Genomic DNA, 22,575 nt, shown 5'->3' with positions numbered 1-22,575 from the left:
GGTGGCAGCGTACAGGTGCACTTGTGTGCGTTTTTACCAAACTATTATATAACGCACAAGTGTAGTGTATAATACACGTCAGTCAGCAGTGGCTGATAGTGTCAGACTTCTCATTAATTTTTGCTCCTAAAAACCTGTTAGGTTCTTAGTGCGTCCGTGCTTGCATTTAAAAACCGCACGTGTGTGCCTGTCGGTGGCAGCGTACAGGTGCACTTGTGTGCGTTTTTACCAAACTATTATATAACGCACAAGTGTATTGTATAATACACGTCAGTCAGCAGTGGCTGATAGTGTCAGACTTCTCATTAATTTTTGCTCCTAAAAACCTGTTAGGTTCTTAGTGTGTCCGTGCTTGCATTTAAAAACCGCACGTGTGTGCCTGTCGGTGGCAGCGTACAGGTGCACTTGTGTGCGTTTTTACCAAACTATTATATAACGCACAAGTGTAGTGTATAATACACGTCAGTCAGCAGTGGCTGATAGTGTCAGACTTCTCATTAATTTTTGCTCCTAAAAACCTGTTAGGTTCTTAGTGCGTCCGTGCTTGCATTTAAAAACCGCACGTGTGTGCCTGTCGGTGGCAGCGTACAGGTGCACTTGTGTGCGTTTTTACCAAACTATTATATAACGCACAAGTTTAGTGTATAATACACGTCAGTCAGCAGTGGCTGATAGTGTCAGACTTCTCATTAATTTTTGCTCCTAAAAACCTGTTAGGTTCTTAGTGCGTCCGTGCTTGCATTTAAAAACCGCACGTGTGTGCCTGTCGGTGGCAGCGTACAGGTGCACGATTTGCACAAACTTGGATATAACGCACAAGTCTAGTGAATACACGTCAGCACAGCATTGCAAAATGCGCAAGGGCGTTGGCAAGGAACAAGGAAGTGGACGTGATGGTGGTGCAGGCAGAGGCCGAGGTCGTGGGCAAGCTCTAATTTCGCCACAACAAAGGGCCACATCTAGTCGCTCGCACGTCCTGTCCCAAATTCTTGGGGACCGCAGCAGTACACCGCTCTTGAACCAAGACCAGTGTCAACAGGTTGTTAGTTGGATAGCGGATAATGCTTCCAGTCAGATTGGCACCACCACAAACACTCTGTCTTCCACACGGTCAAGTGTCAGTAGCCGTGATACTGCACCGCACATTTCAGAACCTGATCCTCCTTCCTACCACAAGGCTGAGTACACGTCCTCGGACATTAATGATCCCACACTTGGACACTCGGAAGAGCTGTTCACGTTTCCATTCGCACATTCTGGCCTCTCGCCAGCTCATGTTGAAGTGGGTCATGAGGAGATCGTATGTACAGATGCCCAAATATTTGAGCAGCCACGTTCTCACGAAGTTGGCAACGTGTCTCAACAAGGGGTGGACGATGATGAGACACAATTGTCAGGAAGTCAGGAGGAGGAGCAGGGTGCGGAAGAGGAAGACGACGTGGTGGATGATCCAGTAACTGACCCAACCTGGCAGGAGGATATGCAGAGCGAGGACAGCAGTGCACAGGGGGAGGGAGGCGTATCATCCCAACAGGCAGTAAGAAGCAGGGTGGTGGCTCCAGGCAGAAGTCAGACAACCGTTCCCCGGAACAACACGACGACACAAGGTGCCTGTACAAATGTTAGGTCTTCCCGAGTCTGGCAGTTTTTTAAGTTGGCTCCAGATGATCCTAAAAAGGCCATTTGCAACACCTGCCGTGCCAGCATCAGCAGGGGTACCAAAACTAGCAGCCTGACCACCACCAGCATGATCAGGCACATGTCAGCCAAGCACTCGACTTTGTGGGAAGTACAACAGAGTCGAGGAGCAGTGCTTGCTGATGTCACTGCTACGTCTTCGCTGGTTGTGCATGCGAGCCAATCCCCTGTCCATGCTGCCTGCGAACAAGCCTCCTCCGGTCCTGCACCTGTAGTTGCCTACGCAGAAATAACACCATCATCAAGCACGTCCTTGTCCCAGCGCAGCGTTCAGTTATCCATTCAGCAAACCTTTGAACGCAGGCGCAAATACATTGCCAACGCCCCACATGCCACAGTTCTAAATGCTAACATTTCGCGACTGCTTGCGCTGGAAATGTTGCCTTTTAGGCTGGTGGAGACAGAAGCATTCCGCGACCTGATGGCGGCAGCTGTCCCACGTTACTCGGTCCCCAGCCGCCACTATTTCTCCCGGTGTGCCGTCCCCGCGTTGCATAACCACGTGTCACAAAACATCACACGTGCCCTGAACAACGCTGTTTCACCCAAAGTCCACCTAACCACAGACACGTGGACAAGTGCTTGTGGGCAAGGCCGCTACATCTCGTTGACAGCACACTGGGTTAATATTGTGGAAGCTGGGACCCAGTCTGAGCGAGGGACGGAACACGTCCTTCCCACACCAAGGTTTGCTGGCCCTACCTCAGTCAGGGTTTCACCCACACTCTACAGCTCCGGAATGTCATGCTCTTCAGCCTCCTCCTCCTCCTGCGCATCCTCATCCACTTTACCCTCCACACCAGTCCCAAGCTGGAAGCACTGCAGCACTGCCTCGGCGAAGCGGCAACAGGCTGTGCTGAAGCTAATCTGCATAGGTGACAAACCCCACAATGCAGAAGAGGTGTGGACAGCTCTGAAACAGCAGGCAGATCACTGGCTCACACCTCTGAACCTAAAGCCAGGAAAGGTCGTGTGTGACAATGGCCGGAACCTGGTGGCGGCTTTGAGGCGAGGCCAGCTGACACATGTTCCATGCGTGGCCCATGTGCTCAACCTCGTGGTTCAGCGGTTTTTAAAGTCATACCCAGAGCTGTCTGATCTGCTGGTAAAAGTTCGCCGCCTGTCTGCACATTTTCGAAAGTCACCTACTGCTTCAGCCGGCCTTGCCGGCTTTCAGCGCCGTTTGCATCTTCCGGCTCACAGACTGGTGTGTGATGTCCCCACGCGTTGGAATTCAACTCTGCACATGTTGGTCAGGATATGTGAGCAGAAGAGGGCAGTTGTTGAGTACCTGCATCACCTAAGCCGTCGGGAAATGGGTCAAACTCCACACATAACACCTGAGGAGTGGAGATGGATGTCCGACCTATGTACCATCCTCCAAAACTTTGAGGACTCCACCAAGATGGTGAGTGGTGATGACGCCATTATTAGCGTCACCATACCGCTACTCTGCTTTCTAAAACGGTCTCTGCTCAAAAACAAACATGATGCATTGCAGGCGGAGCGCGATGAGTTGCAGCAAGAAACAGTAGTGGGTGTGGGTGATAACACACAGCCCAGCCTCGTCTCATCACAACGTGCAGTGGAGGACTATGACGAGGAGGAGGATGAAGACATGGAGCAACTCTCCAGCCAAATTGAGGATATGACATGCACACCAGTCATATCCTCGGTTCAGCGTGGCTGGCCAGAGGACAGGGTAGATGAGGAGGAGGAGGAGGAGGAGGACAGCATGTTCAGTCATCGTGTTGGTCAGGCTACTGAAGTCCTGGCTGTTAAGAGTCTGGCGCACATGGCTGACTTTATGGTAAGCTGCCTGTCTCGTGACCCTCGCGTTAAGAACATCTTGGCCGACAATCAATACTGGTTGGTAACACTGTTAGACCCACGCTACAAGGAGAACTTTATGTCTCTTATTCCCGAGGCGGAGAGGTCAACCAAAATGCAGCAGTTCCAGAAGGCCATAGTCACGGAAGTAGGCAAAGCATTCCCCTCACAAAACGCTAGCGGCATAGGTCAGGAATCAGTGGACAACCAAGGCGTACAGCCGAGAGAGGCACAGGTCCAATCCGCCAGAGGTAGGGGAACAGTCTTTAAGATGTGGGACAGTTTTCTCAGCCCCTCACGTACCACAGCCCCTGAGGTGTGGGGTAGTGCCACAAGAAATCCTAAGTTTGCCCAGATGCTCAAGGAGTACCTTGCAGATCGAACAACTGTACTCCGACATTCCTCTGTGCCTTACAATTATTGGGTATCCAAGGTGGACACGTGGCATGAATTGGCTCTCTACGCCTTGGAAGTCCTGGCCTGCCCTGCCGCTAGCGTTTTGTCAGAGCGTGTTTTTAGTGCCGCAGGTGGAATCATTACAGATAAACGCACCCGCCTGTCAACTGAAAATGCTGACAGGCTGACTCTGATCAAGATGAACAAGGGTTGGATTGGGCCAGACTTCACCACACCACCAGCAAATGAGAGCGGAATTTAAAGTTTGTAACGGGAATTTGCCATGTACCTCCAGTCACCCATGGGTACACACTTCTGGACTTTGGATAATCGCTGGACTGCTCCTCCTTCTCCTCATGCGCCACCATGATGACCGTTACAATAGTTAGGCCTTTGTTTCAGGTATACCCCCAGTGGTAATTTTTTTCACCCATTCTTTGCAGAATGGACATTACAACGACAGGAGACCCGCTCCTTTGCAATGGGAACAATGTTTTGAGGCCCTCATGCACGTCTCTATCCAGGGACAACGTGGAGCCTCCCAATTTTTGGCTGCCCTGCCAAAGGGCTATACTATAATACACCCACTTCCTGACAATGGACACTTAATGTTTTGAGGCCCTCATGCACGTCTCTATCCAGGGACAACGTGGAGCCTCCCAATTTTTGGCTGCCCTGCCAAAGGGCTATACTATAATACACCCACTTCCTGACAATGGACAATTAATGTTTTGAGGCCCTCATGCACGTCTCTATCCAGGGACAACGTGGAGCCTCCCAATTTTTGGCTGCCCTGCCAAAGGGCTATACTATAATACACCCACTTCCTGACAATGGACACTTAATGTTTTGAGGCCCTCATGCACGTCTCTATCCAGGGCCAACGTGGAGCCTCCCAATTTTTGGCTGCCCTGCCAAAGGGCTATACTATAATACACCCACTTCCTGACAATGGACACTTAATGTTTTGAGGCCCTCATGCACGTCTCTATCCAGGGACAACGTGGAGCCTCCCAATTTTTGGCTGCCCTGCCAAAGGGCTATACTATAATACACCCACTTCCTGACAATGGACACTTAATGTTTTGAGGCCCTCATGCACGTCTCTATCCAGGGACAACGTGGAGCCTCCCAATTTTTGGCTGCCCTGCCAAAGGGCTATACTATAATACACCCACTTCCTGACAATGGACACTTAATGTTTTGAGGCCCTCATGCACGTCTCTATCCAGGGACAACGTGGAGCCTCCCAATTTTTGGCTGCCCTGCCAAAGGGCTATACTATAATACACCCACTTCCTGACAATGGACACTTAATGTTTTGAGGCCCTCATGCACGTCTCTATCCAGGGACAACGTGAAGCCTCCCAATTTTTGGCTGCCCTGCCGAAGGGCTATACTATAATACACCCACTTCCTGACAATGGACACTTAATGTTTTGAGGCCCTCATGCACGTCTCTATCCAGGGACAACGTGGAGCCTCCCAATTTTTTGCTGCCCTGCCTAAGGGCTATACTACAATAGACCCACTTCCTTATAATGGGCACTTCAGGTTTACAGGCCATCATGCACGTCTGTATGCAGGGGCATTGGTGAACCTCACAATTTTGGACTGCCCTGGCAAAGGAAAATACTACAAAGACTCACTTCCTCAAAATGGGCACATTAGACTCAGAGGCCTTTATGTACGTCTCTTCTCAGGGACATCGGAGTGCCACACAATGTTTTACGTAAAATCTTTCATGTATTGATTTCAAAAAGTAACATACATTAGCTCTATCTCACTATTGGGTATGTGCCCTTAACATTTCCGCCATGAAAATTCATTTTGGTGTCATTTTGGAAGGTTTTCTGGTGAGTCCGTAAAAATGGCGTAAAACGCGGACAAAATTGTTCACAGCTATGACTTTTGAGTGATAAATGCTTCAAGGGGTCTTCCCCATGCTGTTGCCATGTCATTTGAGCACTCTTCTGAGACTTTTGTGACATTTTTAGGGTTTCTACATGCTGTCGGGGGTCATTTCATAAAAATACTCGGGTCTCCCATAGGATAACATTGGGCTCGGTGCTCGGGCCGAGTACACGAGTATCTTGGGATGCTCGGCCCGAGCCTCGAGCACCCAAGCTTTTTAGTACTCGCTCATCACTAATTAGGATCTGTTACAAATTTAGGGAGACAAATAGATCTAGGCAGAAAACTCTGTAGTAACGTAGTTGGAAGAACTCTTCATGGTTATCTGGGCTGAATGGAGAAAAAAAGGCAACAAAATAACTCCAATCAGAGGAGATGTCACCTATGAGTCAATAAATGTAAATGGTTAGTCTGCAAGGTGATTAGTACTGAAGACACTCATAATAAGGTCTACAGCAAGATGATAGCACCTTCCTAGTTTATAAAATAACACAAAATATCAGAATATCTTGAGTTTGCAAAGTATAAACCATTATAACATGCTTTAACCTAACTTGGCAACTTGTTTTTTATGCCACTGTGTCATAATGATTTTGAAATACATTTTTGCAGCAGATTTTAACCTCTGTAAAACAACAGATTAGTAAGTTTGCAGTTTGTTCTAACATTATGCAGTTTTTGTCTCTACTGTATGCATTGGGATTTTTGGACCACATTGCAGAGTTTTAATGAAATGCTAAGTATTTCAATACACAATGATCTAATATTTGACAAATATATGTTTTTCATTCTTTTAAAAGGCAACCAAGGTCAAATATTCATGTTTCAGTATTACAGGAAGATAATGGTAAAATAGCAGATGTTTGTATAATTTTTTTTTCCTATGTTTGCATGTTTTTCCTGATCGCAAACAAAACAAGTCAGCTTACCTATGCATTACCAGCGTTTCTAAGAGTGCTTTTAGGCAAAAATGTTGATTGCTTTGATGCTGATTCACTTTGTCCAGTAACAATATCAAATTAAAAACTGCATTCATGATAATCTGACTACAGTTAGGATATCTAAATGCAAGTGCATCAAAAAGTATATATCCACTAGTAGAGATTACAAAAGCTACTAATGTTAAAACTGTTAGCAGTGGCCGGCAAGACAGCACTGTTGACATGGAGAAACTGCCAGCAGGAGAAAACGCATTAAATTATAGATGAAATAAAATATTATTTTATATCTAAAATAAATAAATATATATTTTTCGAATGGATTAACATATAACAGATGATGGACTATAATGGACTACAAACCAGCAATTTCATTCCAAGTACATTTCTAAAATATTTCAGTATGGATAGACCAGGTAATACCTCCCTCTTAAGCTGCCCCCCTCTAAAACATAAAGACAATGGTTTTAGAGAATTTGTAAACATCTGGCTTATCACTTGTACTCAAGACACCATATGGAGGACCATTTCTATTAATTGTCTCTCTATTGTCTAGTTTCTAGACTTTAATTTCAGAAAGTATAGATGATCAGGAATCCATGGACAAAGAAAACACATTTGCAGGTTATTCTCACAATGATAGCTTACCAGTTTGCAGCAAAGAGGCCAAAACCACCAAAATAATGCAAGTGCTATCAAAAGCAAGATGATGAGTATGGCGATGACTGCAGGAAGTCCACTGCTCTGTGAACAAAGCAAAAGAAAAAATATTAACAAGTCAAAATCATATTTAGCCCTGGAATTAACCAAATTAGGAGTCGTAATTAAAAACTCAACAACCAAAACATTTTTCGCTCAATTCATCATTTGCCTTTTTGCGAAGTCACTTGTAGTATCATTCAATTTTTTTTGTACCAAACTCTTCAAAGTGCCTTAGGCAGTTCATGAGTTTTTTCCGCAAAGTCATAAAAGGTCTTTAATCTTTGCATGACGTTTTAGCACAAAAAGTTGAGTCATTTACAAAATGTCACAAAAATTGCACCGCAAAAAAATCTAGGGTAAATATCATCACTCCAGGGACCACACATTTGAGCAAAAAATGTAACAACTTTTAGAAAAGTCGCAAATCATATATCAAGTGAAAACATCTGGGAGATCTATCCCTAGCCCATGATGGCAATCTAAAAAAACAACAACAGATGAACACAGACAGTTGTGTTCAAAATAATAGGAGTGTGTTAAAAAACATGAGCTAAGCCCAAAATCTTTATAATAGTTTTTACTTCCATGCATTGGGAACCTTGCACTAAGTTTTCTAAATCAAAACATGCAGAGAAATGTATAGAATTTTTAACTACTTTACCGAAAAGATCAAAAAATGAACATTGGACTGTTACAAAAAAATAGCAATGTCTGCATTTGTCTTTACATACCGTACTCAAAATGTGTCCTCTTTTTTATTTAGGATTTAGCATTCTTATGAATCACTAACCTAATATTTCATTTTATAACCACAGTTTTTTAGAAGTGCTTCACATATATGTTGCATAGAGTCAACCAACTCCTGGCACCTGTTAACAGTTATTCCAGCCCAGGATGCTTTGACTACGTGCCACAATTTATTTTCAATTGTTGGCTTTGCCTCAGAAAGAGCATTTTTGATGTCACCCCAGAAGTTTTCTATTGGATTAAGGTCCAGGGATTGGGCTGGCCACTCCATAACCTCAATTTTGTTGGACTTGAACCAAGGTTTTGCTCATTTACTGGTGTGTTTAGGGTTGCTATCTTTCAAGGGCATTACTTCTTCAGTGTAAGGCAACATGATCTATTCAAGTAGTTTGATATATGCAAACTGGTCCATGATCCCTGGTATCTGGTAAATAGGCCTGGCACCATAGTAAGAGGAAGATGTCCCTATCATTATGCTTGCACCACCATGCTTCACTGTCTTCAGAGTGACTGTGGCTTGATTTCAGAAATTGGTGGTTATCTCATGAACTGTTTACGGCGCTTGGACCTAAAAAGAACAAATTTTACTTTCATCGGTCCACAAAATGTTTCTTCATTTCTCCTTAGGCCAGTTGATGTGTTCTCTGGCAAAATGTATCCTCTTCAGTATATGTCTTTTTTTTAACAGTGGGACTTTGTGGGGAATTCCTGCTGATAGATTAGCTTCACTCAGGTGTCTTCTAACAGTCACAGTACTCACAGTTAACTTTAGACTGTCTGATTATTGACTGTTTATGCTTTCCATTTTAAAGCATTGGATATCATTTTAGCGGAACAGCCAATCATTGTCTGCACTTTTTTTTATGAGTTTTATCCTCTCTAATCAACTTTTTAATCAAAGAAGGCTGTTCTGACCAATGTCTTGAATGACCCGTATTTCTCAGGCTTTCAAGGGGAAATGCATGTACAACATGTGCTGGCTTCACCCTTAAATAAGGGCAACCTGATTCCCACCGGTTTCTTCTTAAAATGATTGACCCCACTAATTTACCTCCACACCGCTATTACTTTGAACACACCCCTTTTAATTAATTATTCAAATACACAGACTCAAAAACCTGGAGATCATGAATGCCGAGTCTGGTGGTTTTCTAAGAATCTACTGAAATAACTGGTAAATTGTTTGACATGTGGTAATATAATTTAAACCAAAAACAATGAATAATCTGGATAGTCATATTGGACTGCTATTATCTTGAACAAGACTGTAAAAGAGTGACTTTGAAAAGGAGTGAATGAAAAACTAAAACAAAAAACAGCCACAGAAAAAAAACAAAACTAGACATAAAAAGGCGCAAAAGCAATGATGAATCGGCTTTTATGTGATTAAATCATTTTTGTCATTAAGATTTGTGGATTCTAGAGCAACATCGATACCTGTGTTATTAGTTTATTTGCACAATGTGAGGTTTAATACCCTCTTATAGCCGATAAAAGTACCATACAACAGTGAATCAAATTTTGTAGAAGTTGAATATCAAATCCCTATAAAACCTTCTTGAGAGTTTCTTGCAAACATCTTTCTTCTTTTCTCATATATTACAAAGTTTTTCTTTGCCAGAAAAGGTTCATGGGTTTTCCATGTGAACACAACTCTTTCCCACGTGGCCAATTTTAGTATGTGCAGCTTACAGCACTGTCTTCTCAGCCATAGTTTAGCTTTTGAATAAGTTAAAGCAGTTTTTCTATCTTGGCCATTTGCCATGTCCACTAGAAAAGCCATACATATTTAAACAACCACTCCAGCGATGTTTTTTTCAGCGCTGGAATGGAGCTTTAAGGGTGCATGCCCACGATCAGTGTTTGCAGCATTTTGGATGCAGCATACTTCAGCTGCGTCCAAAATGCTGCGTTGTACAGTACAAGCACAGTGGATGGGATTTCTAGACATCCCGTTCCCACTGTGCTTGTTTATTCCGCAGTAAACACTGACCTGCAGTGCGTCTTCCAGACTGCCGCATGTTCATTTTTTGCTGTGGATTCACATGTGTCCTCTGTAGGGAGAACACAAGCAGGAAACCGCAGAACACTGAACTCTGATTGTGGTACGAGCAGCTGCGGTCTCCTGCATTCTCCTGCAAAGGAGACTCGCAGGTCAGGACCTGCTGCGTCCAGGACGCAGTGAGACTTGATCATGGGCACATACAAGAAGTGTAAGCTCTCTGTATTATACTCACCTTCTAGCGGTTTCATCGTTTTTCAGAACCACTCCAGTCCCATTTGAAAGAAAATCACATCACTTTAAGGTTTTGTTAATTTTCTTTATTGAGCAATTATGTAGTTTACATAATAATCAAGAATGAGATCATAATAATGATAGTAAATCAAATCCAGAATAATATAAAATGGTATTGTGAGGAATCATTCCAGCTACTCAGTCATGTCTTAAGACTTATGGCCAAAAGTAGTCCTGCAATTTACAAATAAAAAAAATGTTACGAATCTTTTATTTTGCAAATGTCTAATTCTATTGTTACTACCAAGATGAAAAAGTTCACCTCAAACAGCTGTAGACTTTGGTGGACCTTTGTTAAGATTGTTCTCAAGATTTGATTTGCATTAAAAGCTGACTGCTAAAATGAAAAGAAAAATATGAAAGGTAACCTTTCATTAGAGACATTCTGCCTGACTATGTGATTGTAGCCAGGTATGTTTTACACTGAAACAGCAGCGTAGTTTGGAAAGCCAGTCTTGTGCAAAAGGGATCTGACTCTGCCTGATGCAGCCTTTAGCCGGCTTCACCCTTCCCTGCAAAGGAGATTGAGAGGTGTTGCTGTCGCGGGCGGAGGAGGGGACGCCGCACTCTCCCACTGCTCGGGTCCGGCCGCTGCTGCTGCTGCCGCTGCTCGGTGGTGGCTCGAGCGGTATGCCGGATCCCGGGGACTCGAGCGGCGCTCCTCGCCCGTGAGTGAAAGGGGTGGATTGGTGGTGGGGATTTGGTTATTGTCCGTGACGCCACCCATGGTTGTGGTGATTTTTGGTAACACCACCGCTGCTCTGTATGGGGATCCCGGGAGCGGTGACAGGGAGCAGCTGAGTTGTTAATTCTCCCCTCCGTGGGTAGGGGTTGGTTGTCCCGGGGCCCAGTGATGGGGTGGAGGATGGGTGATGGCAGGCCGGTTGCGGGGCCTGGTGAGGTGCAGGGTCGCGGGGGCAGCGCTGTGCCGCACGGCACGGTGGTACTCACTCAGCCTGAGACGATGACACAGTTCTCGGTAAAACACACGGCTGGAAAGACGGTTCCCACGGACGGCTGCTGTTGCTTTTCCCCGGTAGTTAACGGTGACTGTCTCTTTCCCTGCACCTAGTACTTCTGTTGGTTCCAATGGGTTCCCACCGGTAACCCGCTCCCCGGCTTGGATATGGGCCGGAGGAGCCCTTCTTTGCCCGCAGGCGCTGGCCCTGAGAAACTGGTGCCTTGGCGGTGGCGGTGTCTCTCTCATACGGTTGGACTGTTGCCTTCAATCGGGACTTAGTTGTTTGGAAACCCGGAGGTCCCCTTCACTGACGGATTTGGCAAATTCACGGCGACTCCAAGCCTTGCCGGGGTCTGAAAGGCCCCTGCCAATGGTGCTGGCTTCTCCTTGTGTACCGGTCCGGTACCGCCGGGCCACCGCCCGTCCACGGTCCTTACGGCAACTCCGATAGGCCACTCCTGCAGACGGTCACCGCCGTCTGCTAACCTTGCTGTCTCTGTCCGGGGCACACACCCGGACGCTCTCAGTCAGTTGCTCTACTCCACTTTTACTTTACTCCTTCCACTTTTACTTCCCTAGCTTAACTCCACTCTTTTCCCGCCTCCAGGACTGTGTACTCCTCGGTGGGCGGGACCAACCACCTGGCCCACCCCCTGGTGTGAACATCAGCCCCTGGAGGAAGGCAACAAGGATTTTTGGGTCTAGCTTTGATGTGCCTAACCGGGGTGTAGGGTGTGGTGATGTCATTACCTGTGACCCCTGGCTTGTCCAGGGCGTCACATTGACTGAGTGTGTACATAGTAATATCAAAAATAATCAAAACGTTCCGTATAATGTCACCATTAAATATTAATAAATATCAAAAAGCCCTTGGTGAGAACCCACAGCGATTCAAAACAAAAGGGGATGGTAACCGTAATGGTTATTATGAATTGGTTACCATCCCCTTTTGTTTTGAATCACTATGGGTTCTCACCAAGGGCTTTTTGATATTTATAGTGATATCAAGTAATACTTGGCACTTAATGCGACATATGATTTTGGAACTTACTTGTGCACCTCCAAGCAAGAAGTGCTGTGCTATCTCTAACTACTGTGCATAGTGAAAGCCCTGTCAATCAACTGGAGCCGGGCAAGAAAAAGCTGGCTGGCTACCACATCGGACTAATCTTCATCCAGTCTCCAACCAGACTTAAAAACTATGTTTTCTCTGAAGCCCAGCAGAGTTTCAGAGTAAAAAATACCTGGCTACAATTATGCAGCATTGTTCAGCAATATGACTGTAATTACAGGTTTCCTTGAAACTATATATATATATTCTTAAAATTTCAGTATTTTTATGCTTTAAAACAATTTGCATGACCCATGTTCAACAGTGATATGTTTCTTGACACTTGTGGCTGTTTACTTAATGTTTGTAACGCTACTGGAAAAACACAAAAAAAGAAAAATATTTCAAAGGAACTTGTCGCCTGATTGATATATCAGAGCCTGGCAGGATGATTGCAGTTGGGTTTCAGACAAATTATAAGCAGAAGAGCTGACTGGGGACCGTAGCCAGAGACGAGACTAGTCCTCCAGAGGGTGCACGGCAGGACTGACTCGCCAATGAAAATCCAAGCGAAGAAAACTAGACAGCACTGCTCTAAAACCATCCATGTTTTTTGTTTCAATTTAAAATCGAAATAATGGCAGTTGAATGCACGCAATTAATAACTTCTTCACCCCTGGGCGATTTTCTGTTTTTCATTTTTGCTTTTTCTTCCCCTTTTTCTAAGACCAATAACTTTTTTCATATGCCATCAATATAGCCATATGAGGGTTTGGTTTTTGTGGGATGAGTTGTACTTTTGAATTCATTCTGCCCCATATTGTACTGGAAAACAGGGGAAAAAATTCAAGTGCAGTGAAATTGCGAAAAAACTGCAATTCCACACTTGTTTTTTGGGCTTTTTATTTACTATGTTCACTATATGGTAAAACTGACCGGGCATTATGATTCCCCAGGTCAGTGTGAGTTCCAAGATATCAAACATATATAGTTTTACTTTTATCTACGTGGTGAAAAAAAAAATCAGACGTTTGTAAAAAAAAAAAAAAATTCTACTTTTGTCACCATTTTCCGAGCGAGATCCGTACCTGTCTCATTTTTCGGAATCTGGGGCTCAGTGATGGTTTGTTTTTTGCATCTTAAGCTGACATTTTTAATTATTCTATTTCTGAGTAGCTGAGGTGTTTTGACCACTTCTTATTGCATTTTAATGCAATGTTGTGGTGACCAGAAAACCGTAACTCTGGTGTTTTGATTTTGCTTGTTGCTTCGCCCTTTACCGATCAGATTATTTGATTTTATATTTTGATAGGTCGGGTATTTCTGAACTTGACAGTACCAAATATGTGTATTTTTTATTGTTTTATTTTCGATGAGGCAAAAGGAAGGTGATTTGAACTTTTAGAGGATATTGTTCATATTGTTTTAAAACTTTTTTTACATTTTTTATTGATCCCCTTAGAGGACTTGAAGCCCGCACTAGCCAATTTTTTGTGCTGTTCAGAGTGATGTTTCAGAATTTCTCTGATCAGCAGCAATGCGGATCTCCAGTGAATTCTGGTGCTCTGCTGGCAATCACAGGAAGCACATCATGACAGTGATAGGGGTTATCAGCTGATCACAAGCTGTCATGACAAAGCATCAGCACCCCGTGATTGTATCACGGAAAGGTCGAAGACAGTCATTAACAATCCCAAAAAGAAAAAAGAATTTGACGCATAACCAGGATGGATGTACACAGAATTTAAATACTTGCTAAAAAGGAACAGTAAATGTATATCAAACGGAAAGAGGAGGGCATATCTAACAAAGATTATAATGCTCTGTGCAGGGACTGCAGGGCAAGTGTTAAGGCCCCTTTACACACTGAGACTTTCTAGCGATCCCACCAGCGATCCCAACCTGGCCCGGATTGCTACAAAGTCTCTGGTGAGTCGCTGGTGAGCTGTCAAACAGGCAAACCTGGAAAACGACGCAACAGCGATACGGATCTGCAGAACGACCTAGCTAGTCATTGGGGACGTTGTAAAGCAGCTTTTTGAAAGGGAAGTCGCTAACGAAGTTGCTGTAAAGGCCCCTTTACACACTGAGACTTTCTAGCGATCATGCTGCACAGCGGGAAACAAAGGACCAAAGAATGGTCCTGAGAGATGTGTAGTGATCAGCAACTTCACAGCAGGGGCTAGGTCGCTGATGTGTTTCACACACTGCAATGTTGCTGGGGAGGTCACTATTACGTCACAAAACCGGTGACGTTACAGCGATGTCGTTTGCGATGTTGCAGTGTGTAAAGGGGCCTTTAGAAGAGCTAAAGCCAATAAGGAAATGAGGCAAGGGAGACCAAAAGTAATAAAACTGATCTTTACTGTACTATCATAGGAGTAAAAGAATCCACACAAACAGAGAGATGGTGAAGGAACACTTAGCTAATTGAATTTAAATATCATGGTCCAGATGAGTTTCATCCTAGGGTACTGGAAGAGATAGCAGAGGAAATTAAAGAACCACTAGCCATAATCTTTGATAATTCCTGAAGAACAGAAGTAACACAAGATTGGAGAAGGGCAAACAAAGGAAAAAAGATGAAGAGATGAAATTACAGGCCAGTGAGCCTTAGGGTGGCTTTACATACTGCGATATCCGGCCCGATATTGCTAGCATGAGACCCGCCCCCATCATTTGTGCGCGACGGGCATATCGCTGCTAAAGCGATGTCGTTGGGGTCACGGAATTTGTGACGCACATCCGGCCGCAATAGCGATGTCGTTGCGTGTGACACCTATGAGCAATTTTGAATCGTTGCAAAAACGTTCAAAATCGCTAATCGGTGACATGGGGGTCCATTCCCAATTATCGTTGCAGCTGCAGGTACGATGTTGTTCGTCGTTCCTGTGGCAGGACACATCGCTATGTGTGACACCGCAGGAACGAGGAACCTCACCTTACCTGCGTCCGCTGGCAATGAGGAAGGAAGGAGGTGGGTGGGATGTTACGTTCCGCTCATCTCCGCCCCTCCACTTCTATTGGCCGGCCGCTTAGTGACGTTGCGGTGACACCGAACGCACCTCCCCCTTGAGGGAGGGATTGTTCGGCAGTCACAGCGACATCGCTGAACAGGTATGTGCGTGTAACGCTGCCGTAGCGATAATGTTCGCTACGGCAGCGATCACCACATATCGGCTGTACGACGGGGGCGGGTGCTATCGCAGCGTGTAAAGCGGCATAAGTGCTCCTTCACCATCTCTCTGTTTATAGATAGTGTGGATTCCTTTATCCCTTTGATAGTATAGTAAAGTTCAGTGGATGTTACATTTGCTTTCTTAGAAAACACAGATGCAAAATAGGAATTTAAATGTTTAGTCTTCTCAACATAATTTTTAACCACTTCCCCCTTTTCATTCTGTAAAAATCCTATACAATCTTTTGCTTTTATTTGATTTGACATACCCAAAAAACCGTTTTTTATTACTTTTGGTTTCCCTTGCTAGCCATTACTGGGTTAGCTTGCCCTGCAGTCCCTGATATTATTATAATCTTCTTTAGATATGCTGTCCTTTTTCCATGTGATATACATTTATTTTTTCGCAATCATTTAAGATCTGTGTTCATCCATCCTGGTCTCTTTAAATGCTTCCAATTCTTACTTCTTTTAGGGATTGTTACTGATTGTGCAGTGAGAAATTCAATTGATAAAATCTCCCATCTTTGCTGGCCATTTCTGTCATTTAGAACATCCAGCCATTTGACCTTTCCTACCCTCTTTTTGAGTCCATTAAAATCTTCCTTTATGAAGTCCAATCTTAACACCTTCACCCTCAGGCGATTTTCCGTTTTCCCCTCCTTCCGAGAGCAGTAACTTTTTTATTTTTCTGTCAATCTTGCCATATGAGAGCTTATTTTTTTGCGGGACGAGTTGTACACTTAAATGAAACCCTGAGTTTTACCATATAGTGTACTGGAAAACGGCAAAAAAATTCCAAGTGCAAAAAAAAAATTGCAAAAAAAAGTGCGAATGTATGATTGTTTTTGGTCTAGTTTATTCACAGTGTTCACTATATGGTAAAACTGGTGTGTCAGTATGATGCCTCAGGTCAGTATGCGTTTGTAAATACCAAACTTGTATAGGTTTACTTTTATCTAAGGGGTTAAAAAATGCAGAAGCCTGTCCAAAAAAAAGCGCACTTTTTGCGCCATTTTCCGTGATCCGTAGTATTCTCATTTTTCGGGATCTATAACTCAGTGATAGCTTATTTTTTGTATGGGGAGATAAGGTATGCACACCAGTGACTATGGAAGGGGAATACATGGAATAGCATGTATTCCCCTTCCATAGTCACTGGTGTGCATACCTTATCTCCCCATAGTGATGTTTTTTAGGTTTTTTGCACCCAGTTCAGACATAGAATGGAGTTCCAAACGTTATTCCTTAAAGCTTATTTTTTGTGTCTTGAACTGATGTTTTTAATGGTACCATTTTTGCACAAAAGTGCTGTTTTAATCGCCTGTTATCGGATTTTGCGCAAAATTTGCAGCGACCAAAAAACATAATTTTAGCGTTTATAATTTTTTTGCTGCTATGCTGTTTACTGATCAGATTAATTGATTTGATATTTTGATAGATGGGGCATTCCTGAACTCAGCAATACCAAATGTCTGTACAGTTTTTATTTTTTGAACCCTTTAATTGTCAATGGGGCGAATGAGGGGTGATTTGAACTTTTAGTTGTTTTTTTAATTTGTTAAAACTTTCTTTTTTACTTGTTTTTATTTTACTACTCCCCCTAGGGGACTATATGGATCAGCAATCCGATCATTCTGCCATATCTGCTGGGCTAGCGAATCCACTCGTGCTTGATAGCCGCACATATCAGCTGTTCAAATCAGGTGGCAGCAGCAACGGATTAAACTGACATGATCCATGACGTACACAGTACGTCATGTGTCGTGAAGAGGTTGAAGTTTGAGTCCTTGCAGGTCTTCCTCCTCTAGTAACTCATAATTCGAGGATAGCATGATTGCTGCCTTCTAAATTCCCAGCCCCCTTACTTCCTCAACTATTTACTCCCTGTAAGTAAAAATTAGGTCCAAGAAGGCAGATTCTCTTGTTCTCTCTTCAATCTCTTATAGTTGTCAGCAAGAGAAGATACAAATTTTCTTGACCAATTACTTTTGCATGAGAGAGATATCAAATATCTGTTTAGCTAAAATCTCCCATGATCATTATGTCCTACATCTGGTGTAAAAAGAGTACTATGGGTCTCAAAAGGACAACATAGTGTTCCAGCAGGACAACAACCAGAATACATTGAGATTGGCAAAGAAATAGTTGAATAACAAAGAAGTAGAGGAGCTAGATTGGCCCACACAGTCCCCAGACCTCAACCCAATACAGCACTTGTGGGTATAGTTGAAGAAAAAGCTGACCCAAGTGAGTCAACCAGTGTGCCCCAACATTGGGAACATGTAGAAGAGACCTGGGATCAGATTTTGGTCAAGACATGCTTGAATCTGATAGAGAGCATGTCCAGAAGGATTCAGACAGTGTTGAAACCCAAAGGTGGATTTACAGAATACTAAAAACACAATAAAAATTACAACTTAGATTTTTAGGAGCAAAACAGTAACAATGCAGTAACATCACAAGAATCTGCATAACTAATCATATGCTAACTAGTTGCAAGTCAAATTTATGTATTAGATAGCCAAGATAATTGCTTATAAAATGAAGGTAAGTTCACGTGTAGTGGATGCCGAGATATGGAGCCTGGATGTCAAAAGTTCAAAACATCGCTACCCTTTTCCAAGTAAATGTACAGAGCTCAGCATTTGAGGAACTGCTAGATCTGCGGCAGAAAAACTATGATTCTATCAAAACTGCACCAAGCAACCCAGTAAGTGATACATCGCTGAAATTAATATCTCAGCTGCAGCATCGGGCTGTTTTCAGATTACATAACAAAAACCTGGAGTCAGATTCCCTTTAAGCAATCGGTGAGAGACTCAAGACCTGAACGTTCCACCCTTACCCCGCTGATCTGCTTGCAAATAAGAGGACAAAAAAAGTGTATAAAATTGTATCAAAAGATTTAATTACTTTTTAAGAACTGCCGAGGAGTAAGCAAAAACCCTGATAGGGATGAAAATTGCACCGCAAACTGATGCATTTCAATATTTAGTCTTTCAGATTTCTCAGATTCCTAATAAAATACGCCTATTTGCCTGCATATTTTGGCACAGAGAAGTATAAAAGAAGCGCTAATGAACTTCTAAAGTATATGCCATCAGGGCTCTGAGACATAATTAAGCTATATAACGAATGTATTTACCTCTCACCTCAATGTCATGGTAAATTTCTATCTGCGACACATTTACTCCCTCCACTTTGGCCATCTACAAAATCTCACTATTGAAAATATGCACACTGTCACACTGTAATTCACAATCTAGCCGTTTCTCTTCATGAGATATTTTTTTTTTTGCTCCTGGGGTAGTCAGTGTTGATAAAGTGTATAGCACTTATACTGAGCGTTATGAAGCAGAATGTCAACAGGAGTCTAGAAATCGGGTTCGGCAAGACTCACTTTTCTGTTACTTAAGTTAGCCTTGCTCGCAGGAGTCTCAAGCACTTTAATGGTTATGTGTGACTTTTTAGACAATCACATAGCAAAGAATCAAATCAACATACCTCTTAGCTTTACAAAATTATATTTGGATCTCTTCTATTATAAGGGGAGCAATTATCATAATGACCAATTTTAGCTTCATTTAAGTCACTAAGTGGGTCAATCAGATGTTACGTAACTACATTTTTACATGAAGCATTAGCATTGGCTGGATAACCAAACACAATACGCGTTTGCAGTCTCCTATGTGAAAAAATAATTTACATGGCCACAATTTTCCACATTTTAATGATATAATAAATTCTGAACAAATTACTACATTTTAAATACATAATTATGTAATCTTTTTGTTTCTTGGATTCTGTCTGTCACAGTTGAAGTGTACCTACAATAAAAATGACAGATCTCTCCATTCTTTGTAGGTGGAAAAACTTGCAAAATTGGCAGTGTATCAAATACTTATTTTTTCCAATTACATATTGAGAGCCTAAAAAAATCTGTACTGGAAGATCAAGATTACCAGAATAAATACTATTCTTCATACATGTCTGACGAAAGCAATTCACTTAATAAAATGTGGACAAATGGCGTCAATTCTTTTTTCCTACGTGTCTAAAGACAGATGCACTCACCATGGTGAATATTAGTAATTGATCCAATCAGGGCCTTAGCCTGAACGGTGCCCTGTGCAAAACTGCCCTTTGGTGCCCCCCCTACTGATTTTGTACTTAGTTTCCAGGAAACTGGTAAAGACTGGAGGAGAGAGGACACAGAGCTGAGAGCAGGTGAGGGCGCCTCCTGCTGGATGCTGTGCAGGGAGCCGACAGTACGCAGAGTGGATGGGAGGGGGGCGCTCCCTGCTGGACCCTGTGCAGGGAGCCTACAGTATGCAGAGCGGAGGGGAGGGGGGTCCCTCCCTGCTGTAGGAGCAGCAAAGTGAAAGTAAACAGCTCTGCTCCCTGGGCGCCCCCTCTGCTGTCGGCCTACTGGTGCCCTGTGCGACCGCACCACTCACACATAGGTAAAGTATTTTTTCAGGGTATTACATTAACACATAGTATGTGGCAGCCACCAGCCTTGTCACCACAGACAAAGTTGTAGACAATTTAGGGCCAACAGAGGAGCCAAGTTACTTCAACACAGATTAGATCTTCATGAGTAAAGTTTTTCAGCTACGTTAATATATAAAAAAAAAAATTTGATTGTGGTATCATTATTTTTCTCCAAGACAAAAGGCTTGAATAAGCATATTTCCACATAGCATTTGTTTGTTCTCCCAGATGTTTGAAACAAACAATCCCCTTGCCAAATTCCTTCAAAAACTGAGTGCAATTCTACCTAGAAGACTTGGTGTTTAGATGCTGTATTGAAGGAAAAGTGCGGTCACACCAAATATTGATTTGAGTTAGATATCTCTTTTGTTCATTCACTTTGCATTTTGTTAATTGATAAAAATAAACTAGGAACACTCCTATTTTTTAAAGCATTCTTACATTTGCACACATGGTACTGTATATTCATTTGAATATATCTAACATTTTCTTACTTACACAACTTGAAGCCGTGATTATCTGAGGATTAGTAAGTGCAGTTTTTCCATTGTTCACGCTCACCCAAACCTCCATAGTTCTGAAAAATGACAGTTCCAATAATATTTCATTAAGGATCATTTTTTTAATCCCCACATATGACAATGTTTAAGTTAAGCTCTGAACATTTAGAAACATGAGCAAGGATTAGTATTTTTTAGAGAGGAGCGAATCCATTAGATGCAAATTTAATTAATGTAGAAATTTTATGAAATTTGCAAATCCTGGCAAATTTGAATAATTTGGGATTCAATTTGCGCAAGTGGCAAAAAATGATTGCTTTCATCTTACACATTGCAGAAGATTGCATTAACCACAGAAAGCTCACATGAATACATGTGCCATCGCGCAAGTTTCCTCATAATACTATGCAACAAACACTTCCAGTTCTGAAACAGTGTTTTAATGATATACTATCTAACTCAATTGTGTTGCATTTCTCCACAGTAGTTGCAGAGATCAGTGAGGAAAGGAGGGAGTGTTCTTTTCTCCCCTGCATGATGGTGTCTCCTTTATATTTGGGCAACCTCATGCAGCGGAAGAAGTTAACACCCCCTACAGACAAATCTCTGGTAACTCCAAGTTGAACTATAACATGTTATAATTTAAATGTCACAAGCTAATATCTCCACAATGGAGAGGAAAAATGAAAAAAAATAAAAATTGTTTTAGTCAGATCTGCATCCACTCTTCCATGATGTGGTCAAGTTTAATATGCTCATAGTGGTAAAAGGTCCTTTTTTTAACGGCGACGGTCTTCCTCAGAGAGAGTAAGGGGTACATTACACGCTGCGACATCGCTAATGATTTATCGTCGGTGTCACGGTGTTTGTGACGCACATCCGGCGTCGTTAGCGACATTGCAGTGTGTGACACGTACAAGCAACCTTCAACGATCGCAAAAGTGGTGAAAATTGTTGGTGTTGGAGAGGTCATCCAAACACCAAATATTGTTGTCTGGCGAGTAGCGATGTTGTTCGTCATGCCTAGGGCAGCACACATCGCTATGTGTGAGACCGCAGGAGCGACGAACATCTCCTTACCTCCGTCCACCGGCAATGAGGAAGGAAGGAGGTGGGCGGCATGTTCCAGCCGCTCATCTCCGCCCCTCCTCTGCTATTGGACAGCTGCCGTGTGAGTTGCTGTGATGCCGCACGAAACACCCCCTTAGAAAGGAGGCGGTTCACAGGCAACAGCGACGTCGCTAGGCAGGAAAGTACGTGTGACAGGTGTTAGCGATGTTGTGCACCGCGATTTGCCCGTGACACACAACTGACGGGGGTGGGTACGCTCGCTAGCGATATCGGTACCGATATTGCAGCTTGTAAAGTACCCCTAAATGTCACAAACACATTTGTTTTATCAGTCAAATTTTATATACATACACGTTACACCAATACAATGCCCTGTTGCAGCTACGAATTCTTATTACATCATCTAGGGTTCCGTTTTGGAAATTAGGAAAAAAAATGTAAAACAAATTATTTAACCGTACATTTCTATTTATGCATACCTGTTTTATTAGTCCATTTTGACAACTGTAAATGCCCCAACAACACTGCAGCCTGCTGACAGATTGTTTTTTCTATGTGTACCTACCAATTTATCATTTCTTGTTTCTTTTAACAATGATTAAATAAATGGGGTTGAAAAGATTGTAAAAGTTAACTATAGTGTTGACAAAATGTATAGTAAAAGATAGTATTATATAGCATATATATAATACTATATAATACTATATATATATATATATATATATATATATATAACTATATAATACTATATATATATATATATATATATATAATAGTAGTAATGGACCGTAGTGTA

At 42.8% G+C, this 22,575-nt stretch overlaps 1 protein-coding gene across 3 annotated transcripts in view; it reads right to left on the bottom strand.

Moving 5' to 3' along the window:
* ANTXR2 (ANTXR cell adhesion molecule 2) overlaps window positions 1-22,575 on the bottom strand; it is a 356,942-nt gene that overhangs the window by 101,583 nt on the left and 232,784 nt on the right. For all 3 annotated transcript variants that reach the window (XM_075352423.1, XM_075352424.1, XM_075352422.1), the window contains 2 exons: window positions 20,707-20,785; window positions 7,425-7,520 (listed from right to left, as the gene is read on the bottom strand). In XM_075352423.1, coding sequence (XP_075208538.1) covers window positions 7,425-7,520; window positions 20,707-20,785 — 175 coding nt within the window. The remainder of the gene's footprint in view (window positions 1-7,424; window positions 7,521-20,706; window positions 20,786-22,575) is intronic.

This window comes from Anomaloglossus baeobatrachus, chromosome 1 (genome assembly GCF_048569485.1).
Source record: "Anomaloglossus baeobatrachus isolate aAnoBae1 chromosome 1, aAnoBae1.hap1, whole genome shotgun sequence".
NCBI lineage: Eukaryota > Metazoa > Chordata > Amphibia > Anura > Aromobatidae > Anomaloglossus > Anomaloglossus baeobatrachus.
Note: the sequence above shows the minus strand (reverse complement) of the source record. Positions and strands in the feature narration are given on the sequence as shown.